Here is a 17,788-nt window from a genome sequence, read left to right on the forward strand (position 1 = left end):
CGAACATAATAGTTCCCTTTTAGGAACGATATGTAGTTGAGAATTAATCCTTGACTTGTACTTTGAGCTTATAGATCTGCAAAAAGAATAAAACTGTAGTACTAGTGTACTGCAGCCAAATTAGAAACTGCGCGTTTTTGTTAATGCAATTTCATGTAAGAGAGAACGTTATAGAACATACCTTAGCTGTTTATGGTTCCTGTCAACAAAACTTTTGATCTATTTCTCCAAGAATCTAAGACCACCTAGTTTGTTCTTGTCTTATCTTTTCTTTTTCTATCAAAACTTTCATAGAAAAAAGATGAAAATTGTAATGTTTGTAGCCCTCAAACTCCTTGGTGAAATCAAAATTTATCTTGATCTAGTAAGGTATTTTATTATGAAAATCTCAGTGCAACTCGAATATAAGATATCATCAAATATCCAAATCCAATTAATCGCGTAGGTATTGATCTTATGATCACAAATATCCAAAGAGTTCAAGTAATCATAATAGCCTTTAAATTTTAACGTAATCCTTAAGCTCTAAGATATGGACCAAAGTTTTGGATGTAAAGTAGTCAGACACGAAATTATTACAGAAGTGTACCATCATCCTGTGTTGGTCATGCTATCAGAATGCACACTAGTGGTTTGTTATTGCTAGATATCAGAAATATTACGCTAAGGTTTCCCTTACGCTAACTTTGATCCTAGACTCCTGAGGTTTTTCTTATGCTAACTTTTGTGTTGTTGCTCCTGCATCAAGATATCAGAAATATTTTCAGTCACATGTTTTTTTTGGTAGTCTTTAATCTAGTTCACTTTGATGTTAGTTACTTGAGCAGTTGATCTTCTGGATAACTATTAGGCTGGAAATTCTTGTAAAACTATATGGTTAAGAAACCTGTGCTTAGGATTCCTGTTTTGAATTCACTGATTTGGAAGTGAATCTTGCTTGTTTAACATTTCAACCAGCCTTGCTCAGCAACATCTTTTTGAGTAGCTTTTATAAGACTATAACATTGACTACTGAAAGCCAAAATAAGAATTTGGCCAAGTAGTTTATTTGGTAACTTTAAGTTAAGGTAGTGTTTTAGAGTTGTTTAAGGAAAATAGCTTTTAAAGGTAGAAATTAGTTCACTTTCCTGTTGCTACGAATAGATTAAAAACTATTTTGAGAGTTAACCTCAAGATGCTCGACCAACTAAAAGTTTACTACAACTATGATTGCTTGGCTTGCCAAACATATAACAATGTTGAAGGCAAAAAGGAGCATCTTAATGACATAATCGAACCACAAAAGGAAAATTAAAGTGTCGAAAGGACTCAGGATGGAGGCAGCATTGACACAAGAGCACCTACTTTACATGCAAATCTCTGCATCTCTTAACTCCCGAAGATGCTGCAAGATTTCTTGAAGTAGACTAAGTCCTTCATCTCCTTTATTCACAGAGCCGATACAGTGCCTAAGAAACTCCGTATCTGCCTCCAGTGCTTGTAGCCTTCCATATACATGTTCCATTTCTTTCTCAATTGCTAGCCTTTTGCTTTCGGTTTCAGCTCCAACTTTATTAGTCAAAGCCATGTCTTCCATTTCATCATCTTCTGATCCTACAAGATCAAGCAGCTTTCGAGCAACAGAAGCCATTGTTTTTGGATGATTTTCACTCTTTATTATGCTGGTAGAAAAACAAGAAGAGACCAAGTTAACTTCTTGGCTGCAGAACTCTGGATTTGGGTCTAAATCATTTTTATCTTGCCCTTCTAATAAAAGATTTGTTTGTTTTTCGTCCTCAAACATCTCTTCATCCTGTTTTTCACTGCTGCGAAGCTTCTCTTCCAACTCCTTGAGCCGTCTTATGATGGACAGTCTCTCCTCCTCTAGCTCATTCAGTGAATTTTCAATTGCACCCCACTCCTTAGAGCAGTCAACAAGAGAAATTTCTTTGGAGAAAATAGCATCTTCAGCTTTGTTATAGTGGCGATTTAGATCAATAGATAGCACATCACTATCATTGTCAATGCTGCAGGAAGAAGAGAAATTCCCACTGCATTTCTGAATCAACAGCATCGCCTTCTCTTTAGCATCGTAATCTGAAAACCTCTCTCGATACACATCTAGTTCTTTCTCGAGCTCTTGCTTCTCTATTTCTCGCTTGGCCACTACCTCATTCAACAGCTGCAGCGCATCTTGGTCATACTCAGCTTGCTCCTCCATCACCCTTTGGTATTGTAGTGCCTCCATTTGCATTGCAGCCTTCTCTTCTTGAAGCCTTGTTATCATAGCCATTGTCTGATTTGCAGCAATTGCAGCAGCATTTCGCTCTGCCTCTAGTTCAGCATACAGCTTATTTCTAGCTTTTTGTTCAGCTTCAAGTTCTGATTTGAGCTGTTTGATTGTACTGAAGATGTCCTGATCACTCTTCTTCATCTCATCCAGAAGACTTTTATGAAGGGACTCTTCCACTTTGGACTTGTTTTCGTCAGCTGAAACCAAAAGATGGTCAGTATGTTCAATACATATCATTTTATTTTCTTTTCTAGAGTTTCCTATCTTCTTTCACAATTCCACCCAACTTCCCAAAAAAATTGTCAATTTTAATTATCAATCAGAAGCTTTGGCTTCTTAATAACTTGGTTTTTCACTATTTTCAAGGACCAAGTAAATGCAAATCAGCAAGTATTTGATAAATCTCATTCTATTTCTAGAGAAGATAACGATTATCTGCAAATATAACGACTACTATCACACCCAGATTGTAGCCTATGTTTCGGAGTAAAGTCTTACAAGAAGAAAAATTGGAGATATTTTAATCAGGTCATCTAAGCTCTCAAGTAGGCCAAGCAAAACCAGCTAGTTTGAGCCCGAGGCAGACTACTTTCATTCAGAAAGTTTCTGATATTAGTTGAACTAATCGCGCAACTCAGCACAACTCATACACATGCAGAGTATTATAACTCAGCAAGCTTCTGATCTAAAGCTCTTAAATTTAAAAAAAAAAAAAAAAAAAAAAAAATTGTTTTAAAGAAAATGCAGAGTATTTTTCTATTTTGATAGACTCAGATGCTTTAGTATGAATTACATGATAATATACTAACAAAGGGTAAGTAGCTACCTGCATGACCATCCACTTCTTCATCTTCATTACTGTCATCTTCTGCGGCTTCTCTGAGATAAAAGCTTCCAACATCTGAAAGGATTTGAGGTTCGCATTCTGAGCAACTATGGTTACCATCATCATTAGCTTTGGACCAAATCTCCTCACTTTTCTCCTCTTCTATTTCTTCGATCACTAAACTTTCTCTGAAAGGCATATACCGAGAATGTTGAAGTTTTTTGTTTGAGATTTTTGCACAACAGGAACAGGTTGACATTTTCTCATTAGTTACCATCTGATCAGAAAGAACATCCTTTGTCTTAGCAGAAGAACATTCCGCGCACATTTCCTGTGATTCAGTGAATCTCTGATGTTTCGAGCAGTAACTCAGATTTGATATCTCAGTTGCATGAATCTCACAAACCAGATCTTTGTAAGTATCTGTAGTTTTCACAGGCTCTAGTAAGTGATCAACTCTAGAGCACAAAATGCAGGGTTGTTTAAGGCCAAAGTAAATGGCAAATTTTCTGATCATGTATGATAAAAAGGAGTTTGTAAGAAGGAAAATAATTAAAACCCATTCAAGGAATGAATGCACTAGAACAGAAACGATTCTACGACTGTTTCTGGATAGCGCGACAGCTAACTTGTTTGAAGCCATGAATATTGCTACACTCCCTCTTCTACTCTAAAATTGGTGTATATGGTTGTACTGACTGAAAATCAAGATTGAAGTTAAAGCAGTCCCATAATGATGATCTGTAAATTTCACATTTTCAACTTTTTGGGTTAATGAATATCTTGGATAATTAGGAAATGTAAAATATGTTAAAAATTTAGTAGTTTGGCTTCCCCTATTATTGAATTATTCATCCACTATCTATACAAGAGACAGCTTAGTCAATCTCGACTATTAGGAAACAATTCTAACACCTTACAACTTCCCATAAGATAATATTCTAATATCAATAATTAACATAATTCTGTCTTAGAGTATTACTAAGATATATTATTTTCTTAAAAAAATATTAAGTACCGTAAGTTGTATAAAGAAAATATATCATAATATCACAATAGCATATATTTATTTATTATATATCTAATAAAAGTCGTGTTTAATTCAACTTATTTCAACAAAAATAAGGGTAGACGAGTTTATAAGAGTTAATTGATTTTTTTCTACTTGATAAACACGAAATATAAATCAAGGGTAAGTTATAATGAGGTCTAATAAATTCGGGATGTTTATGTAAGGAAAATCAAGTAAATAAAAAGCATCCTAACAATTTTGCACAGAAACATACTTTGGATTGTTGACTAGAAAAGAAACTAAGAAAGGATATATCAATTAATTTTAAGGAAAAAAAAATGAGTACCAAAAGAGGGTACATAATAATGATGATACCTTATTAATAAGATTAAGCTTTTACACAAAGCTGTAAATAATGGCCCAGCCTCATGGGATTGCCAGGAAAAGTAAGAATAGAAAAGTGGAAAAAGGGAAACTAAAGTGAGACACATTGGGAGCTCTCGGCGGTAATGATGGACTAAGATGCTATCAGTTAAGAGAATTTTCAATAGTCCTCCACTAATTTCATGATGGTCCCATTCTCTAATCTTGCGCATGTTTAGTTAAGTAATCTAGGTTAAATGTAGTAGTGATATTGCTACCCACCTCAAATCCCAGTTATGCGAGTAAAAACCTGTAAATATAGAACTAGGGCACTTAAAAATAATGAAGGTAGTAGTATATGTCAAAGTATTTTCACCAAGGTAGTTTTACAACAGCGTCTTGCAATGTCATTGGCTCTTTGGACTTGTCCATGTTAAACTTTTCTTAAATATATGGGTCTGACCCGCAACCATCCATAAGAGGAGGAGTCCAATTCACAAGTCCAAGGAGATTCCATCCCAAAACTATAAGGCAATAAACATGTAGGACATTACATAATTGTACATTTGTACTGGGAAGGTTACACTTCAACAACTTTCATTATAGTTCATCACTGAAAGTGAAGGCAAATAGAGCTGATCATCTTCACTTTTCAGAGCTTTAAGATAAAAAGATGAAATAAGTCTATTGTAGTAAAACAGAAATCAGGAAATAAATCTCTAAGATAGAAAGATGAAATAATTCTATTGTAGTAAAACAGATTCTATTTAATATGAAGTTTTCTATTACGAATAGCAAATACATTGGATTCGTGACACTTGACAATGTAGTAAAGAAAACAGTTTTGAATTAGGAATTAGTTAACTCTGTGGTTCAAGGGTTCAACTTACAGACTACTAATTGAGTTTTCTATCATCATAATTATGCTACATTCTTTACAGTTTAATGAAATAATAACGTATACATTTATATCAGCTTGCAGTGCCATCATCCTCTTCAGCACCATTCTGATTTAGTGTAAACCTCCAGCTATCGCCCTCTTCAATATCCCATTGTTGTTTCAGCTCGTAGATAGCTCTCGACGCAGCTGCAGCAACAACTGGGTCACTATCCTCTGCCAATCTCTGCACGGTCAATATAATAGTTACTGTAAGAACTGTAGGTAAATGGTAGCATTACTACCAACTCAGTGATACCAAAAACAAACCTGCAATGCTCCCATGCCTGCATTTCCAAGTGTCCACATTGACGGAGCTGCTGCTAAAGCATTTGCCAGTGCTTGTCTACATCAGAAAATCAAGATTTCCAAATTATGCGATGAAAATCGACAAATCAAATATGCAGTAAGAAAAAATCACATAATCTCATGTTGAAACATCAAATATTAACATTTCAGTATATAAAACTGAGTCTTTTTTAGTATTACTATTTATTTATGTTGGTAAATATATTCTGCAGCTCTGAGTTTAAAGTCACCAAGTTTCTATCAAACTTAAGAGCTACATGCAATTTCTATGAATGGAAAAAGAACCCATCTAAAATACTCTGTTGTACATAGGAAACATTATAATACAACTATTAATTTAAAACCAAAGCTGGAAACTAAAAGGTTAGATCTCCTAGATAGTTGTTTCCCTATTAACATTTCAATTTTTGTGTAATAGCGATCAAACATACAAAGTATAAGCACATTTAAAAGATAGGATACCTAGTATTAACATCGGGAGAGCTAGAACATTCAGCCAAGAGTGATACACTTGATTTACCGTCCATAGCATCAAGGTCTATGAGCGTCGTAATTAACAGCTCAAGCTGGATCCAAGAATGAAAAAGCATATAAATATACAGACAAAAAGATTTCATCAGTAGTTTTGTCAGATTCAAATGTGTGCATCCATTCAAACCTCTTCAGGATCTGTGTAGTCAATTCCATCTGCTTCAGAAAGTGCAAATGCCATGCTCCAGTAAGCTTCCTGCAAACCGCAACTTCCAAAGGATTAGAACTCTATGTTTAAACCTACTCTGTACATCAATAGCTACACAATGAGAAAACAAGGAACCTGAATAGCACTGATGCGATCATCGGACACTTCACCGGGGAAGAAATCAAGAGCCTTTCCATTCTTTTCAAGCATTATATTTTGAGATAAGGGCCCATATTTCTTGCGCAGAGGGCTAAAGACAAAAAGACAGATTACAATTCCACATCCAATATGATACAAAGATCAATTACACTCCACAAAGAACTTACAATTTGTACATCCTGTTGACCATAATATCATGGATGTTCTTGACAAACTGCAAAGACCAAAAGTCAAGGCTTATAGTCACTCAATTTACAAAACAAAATTATAAACAATCAAGATTGAATAACTACTGCAACAAGAATCATCACTAAACATTTTATTTTTTTGGTTTATAATACTAGACACAGTAACTGGTTTGTACCTCTAGGGCCATAAGGGTATCCTCCATTGCACGTCTCTTCGCACGTAGGTCAGCTCGTCGTAAGTCGGCCTGTAATAAGAAGTTAACATCATCTAACTAATGCTCATGTTTTTGTAAAGTCAGACTAGTGTCTAGCCAGCAACACTCTAGGAAGCTCATCGAAACAATTTGAGCAATACACAACCTTCCTATTAACTTTAATTTAGGTTTTGAATTTAAACTGCATAGTGCATACTATATTCCAAGAAAAAAATTACATGAATAAGGAGATGACCATAAAACATCAACAACAAAAAATTTAATCAGAAATTTTGTCATGCACTATCACTATGTTCTCTTTTCCTGAAATAAGGTGATCTAGTCTGGTTTAAACTTGTTGGTATGACCTAAGTCATTCTGCTCCAGTGCAGTTTAACATTTCTGATATATTTGAATAAGAAAACGTAGAGAGTTTATTCAAATCCCTTCCTAGTAGACACGTCCTTTATACTTTGTCCAAGCAAGTAGAGAAGGTTGTACTAATGATGATAGTTTAAGAACTTATCTACAGAATCTATGTACAATACAGCATACTGCAACAACCCGGATCAGTCATTTTCATGCAGGATTGGATTATGTTAACTATAGAAGGGACACCAATCCCAAATCATGCCTCACAAAATGCTATTAATATCTATTATTACAAGCACCCCCACCCCCCAACAAAAAAATTCCTCCCTAAACAAATACGGACAGGATAAAAGGGTTAGTAATCCATAATGTCCGGATCAATTTTGAATTCTGGAAGTTTCAAAAACACAGTTGCATGAATATCTTGATTTGTTAACAAACCATTTCAACATCTTTTAAAAGAGACATACTATCTTGATGTCATAGCACATAGAGGACAAAACTAATTATATGCATAAAATCCATATTATCAAAGTTAATTGTCAAAAGCACAATAGAGAAATACAATTCTAAGATTTATGAACTGATGGTTTAGAAGGCTTGCATAAGCTCAGACACAACAAGACTACATTGAGTTTGAAATGAGAACCCTTACTAAGATAACAAAATCAAGCAAGAAATGACTCCCTTTGTCCTTAACTTAGTAAGGATATTAAAGATACTCATGCTATTAGGATAATCCTTTAGGAAATTCCAAATTTGTTCATAATCAAGTGTTGTATAAATGTATAATACAGGGTTGATATGGAAATTACTCATATTTAGGGTTAAATTAGCGCATTGGCAAATGTGTCAAGTTTGACTATGTCGGCTACTATGAAACGAATATAATATTAGTTAAGTTGTGGTTATTCCCTTACTGTTGAGGAAGGGTTTTCCACGTAAAAATAGCTAGTTGTATTTTTGTAATTCATACCATATATGATAATTGTGCCAAAAGTTTGAGGTGTCCCATAAAAATAAGTCGTACATTAATCTTCCAAAATGAATTTAGTTATAGCCATTGACCATTCTATCAACATATTCAATTTGATTATTATTATTAAGTATTCTTAAATTAAATTTATTATTTAAAAAGAAAAAAAATTCTAAAATCTCTTTACCCATGATCTCTTTCTTACGCTTTTTTATGAGCCTGTTATTCCAACCTTCTTCTTTCTCAACCCTTCCCTACGTGTCATATCGCCATATCAGCATCAATAAATTAATCCATTTAGATTTTGGTCTCTCTCCTCTTCCTTGGCCCTTCAAGCACCAATAAGATCGAATCAACCACTGGTCTCCAATTTCTCCACACCCCATTTAAGGTCTTAGGCGCCACCCTTCATGGTTATCTTTCATAATTCTCCATGTCAGTCATGGGACAACTGATTCTCCCTCCATAAACAACATCCACTTTTCAAATTTTTTTTAACATTCCAAAACTATCTATGAAGATATGTATGAGAACGAATAAGGCTGCAAAACGAGCAGAAATGCAGAATATTGCAATCCAACACATCGATAGCTGAATTTAGTTTGATAAACATGGAAATAATACTTGTAGGTTTGTACCATCCCCTTCCTTCCCCACCCGCCCCCAGGGCCCAAGAACAAAGTTTGATTTGGTCTAATTCTGATCGATATTGGGAATTAAGGTTTGTTTGCTGTTCTGCTTGTACAATAAACTAGGGAAAAAAATTATTTAAATGCTCTACAGGATGGACAAGAAGAGAAAAAGGAGAGACCTCATTTAGGCAGAACCTGCTAGCAGCAAAAGAGTCTGGATTGCTTAAATTTCTTTTTCACAAACCTCATTAAATAAATTAAATCAATTGTCATTGAATAATTAATACTTTCAACAATGATATTTTTCAGAAGATTTAATGTTCAACTTGGGATTAATTTGGAATTAGTAAAGTAGTTAATAGGCCTAAATCTTGGGTTTAGTTATGGTGAATCGCCAAAACTTACACTTTCTCCTTCCTATAAGGATATATTATTACTTATCAAGCTCCATATAACCTTTTTGAGTAGCTTCAGCTTCACTCATCATAGAATACATAGTCTTGTTAAAAAAAAAAAGGGAAAAGAAAGGGCATTGGAATATCACAAGGCACTAGAGGCTATCTTTATGACTCAAATAAATAGTAGCAGACTGGCATCACAACAATAATCCTCTAGGAAGAAACCCAAAAAAAAAGGTCCTGCCTCTCGAGCAGCAAACAAAAAGACAGGGATCATAACAATTATCCTTTACAAAAACCCAAAAATACAACGTAAACATCATATTTTTTGGAGGACTCCAACCACCAAGATCATAACATGTAACATGCGAAATACCGAAGAAATGACATAAAAAGCTACAATTAAAGCAATGCAGACCTCAATAGCAACTAGAAATTTTTTTGCAAGACATAATATGAATCATCTCATGAGTTTTTTATATTTAGGAAAATTAAACTAAACAAAGACCGACAACCAAAATTGTAATACGCACAATTGATAAAAATAAAAAATAAAATGAAATAAATCAGACAAGTTTTACAGGAAGTTGAACATTTGTGACAATACAGAAAGACAATGACACACATAAACTCTAAAGCATTATAAGGCACACCTCTAATGCACCAGCACTCCAATGTTGATCTGCTGCAGTCTTCAGTCTTGATTTTGCTTTGTCTTTAACAATCTGATGTGGTTAAGAATAAGTTTTTAGCCAAATTTCCAGAATTTACAATGATAAATTAAAATAAAAACAAATCAAAGTGCCTACTGTAGCAATGTGATGAAGGCGTTCAGCCTTTCTCTTGACGTTATGGTCAATTTTTTCAGTATCCTCCCTTGCCCGAGCTATAAATCACAAAGGACAAGGCAAAGAAACATTTAGAATTAATAGGACAACAAAATGTAGAAAGCAGTAATGCTTTGTGAAAATAGAATCCAGTTTTGTAAATAATTTGATGCATCACAATTATAGAGGGTAGGTCTTCCAATATTGAATTATGAGAATTTTAAAAAGACTATCGAAGTTGTCTGGGATAATTTATCAACACCATCAACTTTGGTTTTGAAGTCCTCTGACACTCAAAATGGAACTTAAAACTGATAGTTTAGTAAGAATGGGAAATTTAATAAATTTTGTTTGTTGGCAATTGTGTGAATCAAGTCCTGCACCTCTCATTTTCTAGTAAGTTGTCAGAAATCCACACACAAACCAAGCCATCTAACCAAAAAATCTTCTCTGTATTTCAAGAAATTAAACATAGTATGCACATTGGACCTTTATCTTATCCTCACTATATAAGATCATTATATGAGGCCGTACAGAAAATAAACTATATTTACGAAAATAGGAAATTAAAACAAAATGCCAATGAACTCACCATCTAGTTTAAGAAATTCCAAACCTAGGATAGCTACATCCTGACGTGCACGAGCATCAAGGCTGCGTAAACCACTGCAAAAGAAATCAGAAAGGAAAATCATGCACAAACTTTTAAGGAGACTGATCAGAGCACTAATAATTGGCTACACACTAAACTAAAGGATCAAGCATTGTTGAAAAGTTCATATATCACAAAGAAAGTACAATAGCACTATAACCATCACCATCATTAACAGCAAAAAAGCCATTCGTGTTCGGTGCATGGGTTTAAAGCCCTGTTCACTTCACCTTAAATTAATAATATTCAGTTCAGTAAAAATAATTTCAAATGAGTAAAAATAAGTTCAGTTGAGTAAAAATAATTTCAAATCAGTAAATATAGTTTCAGTTCAGTAAAATAAGTTTAGTTTGGTAAAAATAATTTCACTTCAGTAAAAATCAGTAACTTTAGAAAAAATATAATAGAGAATCAACAAAAATAATTTCAGTTCAACAAAGATAAGTACAGCACAGTAAAATTAATTTCACTTCAGTAAATATAATTTAACTTCAACAAAATCAATTTCACTTCAGTAAAAATAATTTCAGTTCAGCAAAAATAAGGTGAAGTGAAAAAGACTTTATTGTGCAAATCCACTTCCATATTTTGGGCAATTGAAGACACAAGATATTTTCAACAATACAGTTCACTTTTTAAACACTAATTGATTGGATAAACATTATTTTCAAATCACAATTATATTACTTTCAACAACACAGCACGGCATTAACTGAATATTTATGCCCATTCTCATCCCACTGCACAAATTACAAAAATTTATGATGAAAACCTAATTCACTGATGACCCTTTCATTCATTGATGTAGATGAATCTGGCTTCTGACATAAGTACATAACCTATCCTACAAAATCATCATCTATATCATGATAAACAAAAAATCAAATACGCCAAGTTTATAAGATTTATATTTGGGAAATATCAGAAAATGGACTGTTATATTTACACATTCAGTCTGAACTCTGAAATCAGTGCTTATTTGGTTCAATGTATGAATATTAACTTGTGGTGGAAAATCTTTCAGCTTCTAGAAAGTGTGAAACAACATTTTAGAAACATCTGACCCTTTATGAATAGGCATCTACTGACGTAACACTTTAGCTCAAGAGCTTTCCTCCAATGCCTTAGGCCCTTCGTTTCCATTCTTGTTCATGCCATAGAACAATTTCTCTGACTATGACATTCTTACATTCAAAGGCACCTTAATTTCTTCATTTCCTTGTTATTTAGGGAGGTAGAAGTGGCATCAACTTAAAGATGCAACAAATCCGGCAACTTCGGGAAATTAAACAGTTAAGACTTGTGCGGGTAAAGGAATAGAAGGTGAAGTAAACATGAATATGAAAAAACTAAAACAAGTAATCAAACTACAAGCATTACCGAGAAAGTATGACCATATCTCTACGTGCTCTTTCATTAACAAACTTAGCATCGTTGTGAGCATATTTATAGGCTTCTGCTAGTCCTTGAGTAGTTGAAGCCAACTCTTGACCTTCAGCTGAATTCTGAATTTCCTTTTCTTCAATCCCTTCTCTACAATACAAACCAAAGAAGTATGAGTACAAGATCAGAGCTTAAAGATATTAATGGATAGAAACATCAATTTTGTCTTTCTAAGAGCTCAAGGATATTAATGGATTGATACATCAGTTTTTTTGTTTGTCATTATAATCATTCTAAGAGCTCAAGGATACCCTCCAATAATCACTAAAATATTGACGAGGAACAATGAATGGGTAGAAGCTATTCACAATACCCAGTTATATCTGCACATTCACTAGCATGTCTAATGCCTTCTCTTGGTTTTGTCTGAGGAGTTTCTGTCAAGTGGCATTGTACTAACAATCTCCGACAAGTAGCATGGCTTATAGGTCTTTTGCATATGCCCCATAGACTGTCCGAGGAAGGACTCGGCCTGGCTTCCCTGTTACGCTCATTGCGTAACCTTCTGAAACTGGCTCCACAACTTCCACTGTGACTACTAGATCTAGGCGAATTAGGAATGGAACATAAAATTGCTTGTTGGTTAGAATTTGCAGTTTGATCAGCAATAGCAGGATATCTTAGTACTCTGCTTGAGGTTAGCGCCATTTGAAGGATCAGAAATTGAATCTGACTATGCTGCGTGACATTTCACTGATGAAAGCTCACTGTTGGAACAAATCAAAGAACGGGAGTTATTAATGGTACATCAATAAAGATTTTAAAAAACCAGCTAACAAGAAACACAAATGAAATGCAAACTAAGTTTAGGGTCCAATTCAACCAAAGAACCAAGAACACAACAAGAGAACAGTCTTTTATCAAGAATTAACAACAGCCAATTCACAAATTCGACACGCAAAGGCATTAGCATAGTAACGGCTCATTTAAGTTTTTGTGCAGATTGTGCTGCATGGAATAAACACATACAGGTACAATTGAGGTAAAGATTTATGAAAGAGAGCTACACAACAGCCCAATTGTATGCTCCACATTTCTGAAGTATTCATGTTAGTAGGTAAGTAGGTTCCTTCATTCTTTTTGCATTTTTACTTGTGGCTCATCCCCTGTTTAATTCATTTATGTTCATATAACCATAAGATTGTATAAATTCTGATTGCAAACTCTTTAAATTATAGGATTATACATCCTAATTTATTTCGGTGTACCAAGTTGCAATTTCTATTATACACCCGACTACAACTAGCACCTTCCAAATGGGGAGGAAACTATCTAACTATACGCCCATGTGTACGATGGACACCTATGTGCCGAATGTTCAAGAATACCAACATAATTCTGAAATTTGTATCATCACCAAATCACCAATAAGACTTTAATTACAAAAACATCAGCTTAAGTTATCAATAGTTCAACTCCATTATTGCAAATTCTACCATTTTTTTCAAACCCACATATCTAAACAAAATATAACATCATCCCACCATAAAATTGTAACACACTTACAATTTAAAAAATACCCTTTAAATTATAACCAGTTTGTCAACATAACATGAAATTGCAGCAAAAAAAAATCAACTTTTCCGAGCTACTCATATATTGAAGTGAGAACTGATCAAAATTTAGAATTCCAAATACAAGTAAAATCAGTTGAACAGTAATAGTATATGAAACAAGGAGATGAAAAGAGAGAATATTCAACTGACCTCAGAGGGATCAAGACAGGAGAGCAAGAAGAGAGTGAAAAAGGTGTAATTGAGTCGTAGAAGATATTGTAGGGATGATGAGTAGTGAGTAGTGGGTGAGAGTGAGATGAGAATAAATTCCAACCACTAGGACCAAACTAACCCACTTTGATTTTGTTGAATTGGATGTGCCTGCGTCGATATTTGCTCTTCTGCACGACAAATGTTCAGCCATGCTCACCCCACGTCCTACTGTTGTAAAAGTCGTACCGAGGTAATCGTATAAATTAGGCTATGTTCACTCCACCTTATCTGACTTATATTTCTAGATTTGATTTTCATATTTATCTAAACATTGACCTTTGTTTGTATGCTATTTTGAATGTGTTAGATTGTCAAATAAGATGCCACTAAATTCATACTATTATGGACTTTCTAAATGGGAATTTTGGTTTTCTTTTAATGTTTTATTGGTTTCCCGCCTAATTCTAATGCAACGAACATAAGAAAACGAAACAATTTTGATTAATTGAAATTTCATCAAATTTCATCTCAAATATTATACTTTGTATTTTGTTAGGGAAAAAAATTGACCAAATATCTTTTAAAAACGGGGTAATTATTGCTACCCATTGGGTGTAAATTAAAACAAAATTTTAAATTATTTATTTGGCTAATTAAAAAGAAAATGACACTCATTTATCATTGAATTTTTTTAATACTCATCTAATCTAAGATGTAGTTTTATTGTTTTAATGTACTCATGGTCTAATCGACTATTTCTTTGTATTAAAGTATATCATAGTTGTATTTTGTCCATGTTATTTTTTTTTTAAAATAAACTTTTTTTAAAAAAAAATTAATATAGTAAAATTACCATGCATGGAACGGCCCTAACTTAGATCGTACTATTATGGACTTTCCAAATATGAAAAGTTTATATATTTTAATTACGAAATTAATGATATTTCACAATAAACAATTTCAATTTAAATTAAGTTGACATGAACGTAGCCTTAACCCATTCTTCACCATTAATCAAATCTAAAAATTTATTGTCTTCTTTTTAACCCATTTGCTATCAATCAATCAATCAATAACATAATATTAAAACAGACACCAGGAATGACACGTGTCACTTTCTGGTTCTGTCATTTTCCCTCCAAAAGCTATTTTCTATATATATTTTTTTTAAATATCTCATTCCTTATATAAAATATTTCTCTATAATATTATTTAAAATATATATATCAAGTCTATAATATGAATATATTTGGATTAAAATATTTCACATATGTAAATATTCTATTATGAAATATTCTATAGCAATGAATATATTTGATTCTCTATTATAATAAATTGAATATTTGAATTGATAATATCACAATAATAGAAATCCTTTATAATACTTACTATAATAATAGCACTGTATAACTATATGCACAATTTGGTGAATCATTACACTTACTATAATAGTAGCACATATAACTATGCATGGTTTGGTGAATCATTACACTTACTATATAACTAATGATTTGATCTTACACAGTACTATTCTTTAAAAGTAAATCTTATATAGTTAGATGAACACACAAAATGTGAAGTTTTTGATCGTATACGCACAAAATGATTAGATCATACGACATAATTTTCTGTTGATTTGATCTTCATACTACTTAACTTAATTAAACTAAACTTTTTTTTTTTTGTTAAGTTTCAATAATATTTTATATAAATAAATCTATGAATAAATGTGTTTTGGAGCCACAAACATCTTTTTATCATGGAAATTAACAAATCATGGTTCGATTAACGATATTAGTCCTACCAACGAGCATGTAGTTATACAGGCTAGAGTAATTAGGTTATGGATGTACCTTCGAAAGCTTTTCCTTCTGAAAATGCTTCTTTGAAAATGGTGCTAGTAGACGCAAAGGTGATTTTTATATATAATTCTATTTTATTCTACCTTGAAAATAACCACCATAAGATATTGTTGTATGAATCTAATGGTATTTTTCATACATTTGTTTAACAGGGTGGCAAAATACAGGCATGTATAAAAAAAAAAATCTTTGTTATTCAAGTTCCAACAACTACTTAATAAGGGGGAATTGTACACTATATCCAATTATAGTGTTGGAAAAAATAATGGGTAGTTCAAACCTACTAATCATGCATACAAAATAAATTTGCGACATTTTGCTGTGATTACAATTGCTACCGAAATGAGCATTCCTAACTTTGGTTTCAATCTGGTGTCTTTTGATAAAATTGCTTCAAACAATCTAGACACGGATTGTTTAGTGGGTATAATACATTTTCATGCACTTAATATATTCTTTGCTTTGAGGTAATATCAATTTTTTTAATGAACGCAAAACATCATTATTTATGTTAATTGATTTTTTTTTTTTATTGCAACAAATGTTATTGGATATCTTACTGATATATTGGGAACTTTCAATTCAACAAGAGATAGCAAACCAGTCAAGCGGCTCACTTTTCAGTTGGAAGATTTGCAGTAATTACTATGAATTATTTGAACTTTAATAAAACATTGCTATCGTATAAATATATATTTTTTAAGAAATGTTATTGATAATTTTAAAAAATATTTCAGGAAAAATGTTTTGAGTTGCACTTTATTGGATAGGTATGCAGATCAAATGCAAGATTATTTGAACGAGCATTCGAGTTGTCAAGTTATATTGATAGTGCAAGATTAAATGCTTATTTTTATACTCCTTTGCAAGAATAAATGCTTATATTCATACTCCTTTGCAAGAATAAATGCTTATTTTCAACCTTATTACAGCTGCTATTATTGCATTGTCGGAGACATTTGGTTGTCGATGTTTTCATCTTTTTGCATTTTCATAACTACTAGTTTTTTTTTTTTTTTTTTTTTTTTTACAGGACAATTTCATAACTACTTGGCTATATCATATGAAGTACTTTTGGAGCCTAAAGTTAATTACAAGTTAAAAAAAAAAAAAAAAATCCTTTTTCTATTTTAAATTCTACTTGAAATAAGAGTCTTAATTATTATCATGCACAATTATTTTGTTTTTTTTAACAAATATGATACGAGGAAATACAAGTTTATCTCCGTGATAAACAAAATTTGTTTATCACGAGGACAAAAGTGCAATTTTTGCGGTGAAAATGAGTAAAATCGCTACTTGAGGTAGCGGTTTTACTTCGTGATAAACGAAATTTGTTTATCGCGGAGATTAAATGGGGTCAGCCTCAATATGATAACATGCCTATGTTGCTAAACTAGCAATTAAATTTATTCTTAAACTAACGATTAAATTTGTTCATTTGCTTCAATTCAGAGATTGACGACTGATGTCGAATGTGAATTGGATAATAGATTTTTTAACGAGATATCTGCTGGAGTTAATGATGAAATTGGACTAGACATTGTTGACATAATCACAAGTTTTGGACTCTATGTGTATCTTGCTTAAATACTGTATGAAATAAATTAGATAAATTGAAACATTTTTAAAGCGATTGGTGATCAACTACCTTTAGTTCACCATTCTACTTTATTTATATTTTTACTGTATTTAATCACTATATGTTTACGTTTTGTATTATTCATAATTAATTAGGTCTCCGATATTCATTGCATATCTTTGATATATATATATTTTTTTAATTTATTTTGTTTGTTATATAGCTATATAATTAATGTATAATTTGTTTTGGACTTACCGTGCATGGCACGGGTCCTAAACTAGTTGTTAAAAAAAAAATTCCCCATTTTTGTTCCGCTCATTGTGAAAATTGGATTGATACATTCATACATCTATTAAAGATCTTTAGCAACCAACTATAGGTAGGAAGCTCAGT

At 32.7% G+C, this 17,788-nt stretch overlaps 2 protein-coding genes across 2 annotated transcripts; both read right to left on the minus strand.

Moving 5' to 3' along the window:
- Positions 1-1,095: 1,095 nt before the first annotated feature.
- On the minus strand, positions 1,096-4,002 carry LOC110735135 (myosin-binding protein 2-like). The gene is made up of 2 exons (XM_021915293.1): positions 3,099-4,002; positions 1,096-2,469 (listed from the first exon to the last, which is right to left on the minus strand). The coding sequence occupies exons 1-2, from the start codon at positions 3,739-3,741 to the stop codon at positions 1,346-1,348; spliced, it is 1,767 nt and encodes a 588-aa protein (XP_021770985.1). The 5' UTR covers positions 3,742-4,002; the 3' UTR covers positions 1,096-1,345.
- Positions 4,003-5,219: 1,217 nt separating this feature from the next.
- On the minus strand, positions 5,220-14,089 carry LOC110735136. Its single transcript, XM_021915294.1, has 13 exons — positions 13,946-14,089; positions 12,553-12,946; positions 12,177-12,329; positions 10,737-10,810; positions 10,127-10,203; positions 9,971-10,042; positions 6,922-6,990; positions 6,725-6,771; positions 6,534-6,648; positions 6,378-6,446; positions 6,182-6,285; positions 5,681-5,756; positions 5,220-5,597 (listed from the first exon to the last, which is right to left on the minus strand). Exons 2-13 carry the CDS (start codon positions 12,885-12,887, stop codon positions 5,445-5,447), a joined length of 1,344 nt encoding a protein of 447 aa, XP_021770986.1. The 5' UTR covers positions 12,888-12,946; positions 13,946-14,089; the 3' UTR covers positions 5,220-5,444.
- Between the last annotated feature and the right edge of the window lie 3,699 nt (positions 14,090-17,788).

Source organism: Chenopodium quinoa, unplaced genomic scaffold (genome assembly GCF_001683475.1).
Source record: "Chenopodium quinoa cultivar QQ74 unplaced genomic scaffold, ASM168347v1, whole genome shotgun sequence".
Lineage (NCBI taxonomy): Eukaryota > Viridiplantae > Streptophyta > Magnoliopsida > Caryophyllales > Amaranthaceae > Chenopodium > Chenopodium quinoa.

Bases quoted from the DNA above. Each gene is read 5' to 3' on its own strand.
- LOC110735136 (XM_021915294.1), bottom strand. From the start codon at position 12,887: ATGGCGCTAACCTCAAGCAGAGTACTAAGATATCCTGCTATTGCTGAT. The intron at 6,286-6,377 runs GTTTGAATGGAT...TCTTGGATCCAG, and splicing joins ACTACACAGATCCTGAAGAG to CTTGAGCTGTTAATTACGAC. The intron at 5,598-5,680 runs GTTTGTTTTTGG...TTGACCGTGCAG, and splicing joins CAGGCATGGGAGCATTGCAG to AGATTGGCAGAGGATAGTGA.
- LOC110735135 (XM_021915293.1), bottom strand. From the start codon at position 3,741: ATGGCTTCAAACAAGTTAGCTGTCGCGCTATCCAGAAACAGTCGTAGA. The intron at 2,470-3,098 runs GTAGCTACTTAC...TTTTGGTTTCAG, and splicing joins AGAAGTGGATGGTCATGCAG to CTGACGAAAACAAGTCCAAA.